Source organism: Rhyacophila brunnea, unplaced genomic scaffold (assembly GCF_057557595.1).
Source record: "Rhyacophila brunnea isolate RB1 unplaced genomic scaffold, BYU_Rbru_1.0 scaffold_9, whole genome shotgun sequence".
In the NCBI taxonomy this organism is placed as follows: Eukaryota; Metazoa; Arthropoda; class Insecta; order Trichoptera; family Rhyacophilidae; genus Rhyacophila; species Rhyacophila brunnea.
In genome coordinates, this window is record NW_028233361.1 from 29,903,366 (window position 1) to 29,909,032 (window position 5,667).

Consider the following 5,667-nt stretch of genomic DNA (forward strand, 5'->3'; position numbering starts at 1 on the left):
TGCAATATAGTTATCCCAGTATTTTTCGATACATGAATAAGATATTAATATAAGTACATACATGGATACATTTCGTATTCTTCTTCAATTTCACCTTTCAGAATGTGACACATTAAAGTTGGGCCCTACCTTTGTATACACACACGTGACGTCAACGAGAATGAATTATTTTTACTGTTTTAGTTTAATCAGTTAATCACACTTCAAGAGATGGCAACCCTATATACCTATGTTAGTAAATAACACGTCAATTTATTAAGTAAATAATAAAAGATAGATTAGCGAATACTTTAATTAGCACTTAGAAGAAGTGAACTAAATAATTATTTCACTGGTGGGGTGACTGATTACGTAATTACTATCATAGCATGTTGGTGGGTGGGTTCGATCTTATCATATTATGAATAAGCATGGTTATAAACTATTTTGAATTGCTAATCATTATTACTATTACCCATTTATAGCGTTTGACATATTGGCTATTTATAATACCTACAAGTTGAGTGTATTATTGGTTAAATTATTAAACACAGAAAAACACTAGCATAAACCCACCGAGCCAACCGCCCGGTACCACACTCGTTCTTATATTTGATGTTAAGTAGTTTTTATGACTAGGAATGTCTCAGGTGCAGTTACCCAAGATTGAGATCGCCACATACTCAAATTGTCTTTGACTTTTTTGATACAATCATGGGAGATAGGAGTACGTTAAATTAACGAAAATAAAAATGTGAAAAAATAATACAAAATGCAAAACTTATGACCACATCCACATAGGTCTTTGTGGGCACAACAGGTGGTTGGACTGAAATGAGTATAATATTATCTTTCCTTTAGGGCACCCCTTTAGGGCACTCCTAGGTGATTTGATTTTCTAGAGATATAATATTGTTTTTTTTTAATATGTACGTTGGAATTTATGGTTTTTATTTTAGTTTTTATCGCAGGGGCCTCAAAATCAGTCAGTGCCTTGGGACTACACTTCTCCAAGTTCGCCACTTTTCCTACAAAATCGATAGATTGTTCAGACTTAGCTCACAAATATTTCGACGTTTTTACGGCTCTTCGGCCCTTAATGAATATAACAAAAAGACTTTTTATTATTAGGTAGGTATAACATCTTTATTATTAATAATAATTATGCATTTAATAGAATTATTAATAACCATGTCCTTGCTTTTTCTTACAAGGCTAGTAATTTTGAACAACAAACACCCAGGCTTTGAGAAAATCACATAAATGTTTTTGTCGTGACCGGGAATCGAACCCAGAACTCTCGGGTGGAAGGCCAGCGCCTTACCCATTGCAACACGAGAGCCGCCATTTATTTATTGTTAAAATGCTTACGTACTGATACCAGTGTGCAGATTTCAGAATTAAATACACTACACTTAAAAGAAATGAAAATATAATTAATATTAAACTCTACAGGTTTTTTAAAAAGGTTTGTCGATAGCTTTTTCGGTTGTAACACCATTATCAAGACTATTCAGATAGCTCTTTTGGTATGCTTGGCGTGTAGGGTGCCGGGGCTATGCCCCCTATCCCTTTCATCTATATTATGGCGTATGATGGAAGTCTGCTCCGTGTAGCGGTTTAGCTACTAATTGGATGTCATGTCTTATTTGAGTTTTGTAGGATGGCTTAGATGTATAAAATCAGATGTATAATAATTCGTCTTCTTCTCGTTTCCTCATCGTCTTCTGGTCTTGATTATTGGGCTTTCAGGTCTTGTCGAGATTAGTTTAATTCTGTCAGTTTTGATATCATGTTGTTGGCAGTGTCGATAGTGTTTTTTAAAGCATTTATCATGTCCTTTATCTCCTCTGGTTTAGGTTTTTCCTGGGTGGTCTTCCAGGCAGGCCTGAACGAGTATCTGTCTTGGGTCCTTTCCGCTTGTCGTTTATCTGCTTCTGTGTATCCGTATCGGGCGTGTTTTGGGTGCCTCGGGCATCCCCTGTAGTTGGCCGGATGAGGGCCTCCACAGTTGGCGCATGTCGCAGGATCTGTGGTATTGGGTTTCTTGCAGTCAGCTGTGAGGTGATCGCCTGCACAACGGACGCACATTGGTCTAGCATGGCAGCAGGAAGCGGCGTGGCCGAAGCCTTGGCAGCGATGGCACTGTCCGTCCGTCGTCCTCCTGCGTAGTGGCTCCACCTTTATAGATAGTCCAAAGATTTTTTCAAGTCGGTAGATGTCTTTGGCGTCGCTGGTTCTCTCTACGTCCACCAGGATTAGCGGTATCTGAGTTCTTGAGTGGCCTTGAGTCATCCGATACGCGCTCTTGATGGTGAATCCCAGTTCCACAAGCTCGGCGCGAATTTCTTCGGCGGCCGTTTCTTCTGGAACTCCCCTGAGCACCACTTTGAGGGGTTTGTCCCCAAATAGGTTGTAGGAATGGAACTCAATGCCCTTGCTGTCTAGTAATTTTACTGCTTGTCTGTATTCTTCTATTTCTGAGATCGTTAGTATAATCCCCGTCTTGACATTTTTGGCTTCAGAGACACATATTCCTGCCTCTTCCAGCAGCTTCATGTTGTCCCTGTAAGCCTTTTTGTCGTGAAGGACAATCGGAGGGATTTTCTGTGCTCCCGTGCGGTCCAAGTTCCTCTTGGCCGGATTCTTCGAGGGCGCGTTGCCTCTTGAATTTTTTCCGGGGATTGTTGTCTTCTTCGAGCATGCCGGCTGGTTAATGTTAGGCATGTCCGGTTTCTTCGGCGAGACCGTGGCGGGTTTCTTGGCCGCTTTTTGGTCTGCCCGGTCGGTTGCTTGTCTTTTGGTCGCTTTTTTTCCGTGTTCTACGCGGGCTACGTCCTTGTCCGTTGAGGGCTTGGCCGCTGCTGCGTAACTCTTCGGTGCGTCTGGCTTGCCGGCGTCGGCGGGTTTTACTGGCGCGGATGCGCGGGGATCTGCTGTGGGTTTCTGCGTGGCGGCGGTAGGGTTAGGCTTGCCGGTTACGGCGGGCTTTTCCGGCGCTGCTGTGCGGTGATCTGGGTTTGGAAGCGATACAGATGTGGCCGCTGGCGTGGTGTCCATCTGTTCGTGGGCGGTGGAGACTGGTTTCCCACTCGAGACCGGGTCCTTGGCTGTGGCTGGGGCGGCAGCCCTGGCCTTGGCCGAGGCGGGGGCTTTGGTGGGTTTTACAGCATCCATGGAGTGAACGAGTTTGCCGCTATAGTCGTCGGCATCATCGGTGTCTAGGAAGAAGTCGGAGTCATCATAATCCAAGTCTTCGTACTCCTCGTCTTCCTCTTCCGAGAAAGGCTTGAGTAGTCCCGAGTCCATGGCGTTGATCTCTTCGAGGACCCTCTGGTAATTCGATATGTTTTTGTTCCTCCTCTTCTTGTCCTGAGAATCGCGTTGCTTCTGCAGGTCAGGAAGAGAGTCATGCGGCTGAATCCCGTAGGCAAGGGCGAGGAAGCCGTAGATGTACGCGAAGTCCGCGGCCCTCAGCTTCCTCCTCAGTACACGGATGTTCAGCAGGTCTGTCTTGATGTTATCGTCCACTTGTCGGTGGCACTCTGGAGCCAATAACCCCACGAGCGACGGTATTTTGCTCATGATGGAGGTTTTGGTGTTGACAGGCGTCTCCGCTATGAAGGCTTTGCAGGGGAATCTTGAAGTAGTCGGCCGTCGAAGAATATCTTTATAAAGACTTTTCCGCGGCGGTGAAGTTCTGCCAAGAGTCCTCTGATATGGCGATGATAGCGGCGAAGCGGTGTAGACTTTGGATCTGTGTGCAGACAGGAGCGCGGTAAATGAGGTGTTTACGCGGCGAGTGTCAGTCAGCAAGTGAAAGAGTCAGCAAGTGAAAGAGTCAGCAAGTGAAAATTCAGATAGGCCGTTTGCGTTTGCTTAAATACTATACACATAGATAGAGACAGAATACATTTTCTTATTCGTTCAAACAATATTATGACTTTGTATACTTATTATTAATTGTAATATTATTAATACTTTGAAAACCCTAAGTGGGTTTTTAATGGATATCAAAATTTACAAAATTTATCGTAAGTACAGTGTTCGAGTGCTTTGGTTATTTCTTGACATTATTAATCAATTAAAATATTAGTATAATTTTGTTAATCATGTGCTTAAATTATATTTAATAGTGGCGACGAATGCATTACCAAATTTTCATTAATTATGTGATTACTTTTGGATCTAACTGTTCGAATAAATTTAATTTTAAACCTTTGTTACATATATGCAAACATTCTGGCGTTATTTTATCACTTTTAAAAAACCTGTAGAATTTAATATTAATTATATTTTCATTTCTTTTAAAATGGAATTCTACCAAGTAAATGCTAACTCAATTAATACACTACACTTCAACATAACATATCTCAAATGGCCTGTGTAATGAGCCCGAAACGCCGAGGAAAGAAGGAAGAAGTACACACAGTGAAAACCCGAAGTCAATACATACAATAACAAACAACCGTGAAAGTCTTACACAATAGATTTACCTAAATAATTTTGTAGGACAATAATTGTGATTTTTTAGTTATACCGAGTTACAATTAATTTGTGACGCCATAGACGGAAAGATATGAAAAAGTATGGTGTCGGATAGAAAACGCATTTTTTTAAAAATTATATACTTATCTCTAATTATGTGAATTTATTTAAGTTTGTGCTCGAGATTCAAATTGAAGTAATTTCGGGACTGCAAAAATCGAAATTAAAATCTTAAAAATACATTAAACTGGCGTTTAAATAAGAAATTAGTGTGTTATTATACAAAAGATCTTAGCGTATCAGTATTAGATAATTGAAAGCGGCGGTGAAAAAAAAACTAATACCGAAGACGTGCCTTAATTAATATATTTCATTTAAAACTGCTGATTCATGCCGTTCATAGACAATTATTTTTATACACATATTATTTTCATTGTGGCCATACGTATATTATCTATGGTGGCCATCCATGCAAATCAAAAATTAAAACTGACAAGTAAATAACCATCAGTCAAAACTTAATTCCGAAATCGACTATCGATCATTTAAATTTAATTCCGAGAATCACAATGAATGATTTGAATCATAATACTATGATAATAATTGCTATTCATCTCGTCTAACATCACTATTATGAGCTCTAATATTTTAAAAGGAATGTATCATACAATTTGTGCATTTTTTCAAATTTCATTGAACTCTATTTCTAAGAATTTTCATAATATACCATACAGATAGCATCATTGTAATAGAAATGAGAGTGGAAGAAGCCATTGCATTTCGATAGTAAATACGTCTATTATATAGGGCAGTGATACACAGCCTTTTTCTCTGTAGGGACAAGATGTCGCGGAACACTAATATTATATTTTCTTAGCAGTGATTCCCAACCGGATTCCGCAAATTAAAAATGGATAGTTACCTTTTTTGACCATATCCGATCCTAGGAAGTTCATATGGGCCTCTACGGAGTAGAGGTTTGTATTACGAGACTTGTTTTGTTTTCACAAGAAATGGGTGTTAGCCACTTGCTCAACTTATTATATTCATACTCTGATTCCAAATATACATGGAAAACAATATGTATATTTATTTGACAGACCCAAGATTTGAACCTGGGACTAGAAATATTTTGTTATTCTACCTGCAACCCACAACAATGTGGCACCGACGCCATAAATGTGTAGCAGTACATTCAGT

General features: G+C 40.0%; 1 protein-coding gene across 1 annotated transcript; it reads right to left on the reverse strand.

The window, feature by feature from the left end:
- Window positions 1-1,572: 1,572 nt before the first annotated feature.
- On the reverse strand, window positions 1,573-3,751 carry LOC147063496 (uncharacterized). The gene has a single exon (XM_085959954.1). It carries the CDS (start codon window positions 3,562-3,564, stop codon window positions 1,744-1,746), a length of 1,821 nt encoding a protein of 606 aa, XP_085816080.1. The 5' UTR covers window positions 3,565-3,751; the 3' UTR covers window positions 1,573-1,743.
- Window positions 3,752-5,667: the final 1,916 nt, after the last annotated feature.

Bases quoted from the DNA above. Each gene is read 5' to 3' on its own strand.
- LOC147063496 (XM_085959954.1), bottom strand. From the start codon at position 3,564: ATGAGCAAAATACCGTCGCTCGTGGGGTTATTGGCTCCAGAGTGCCAC.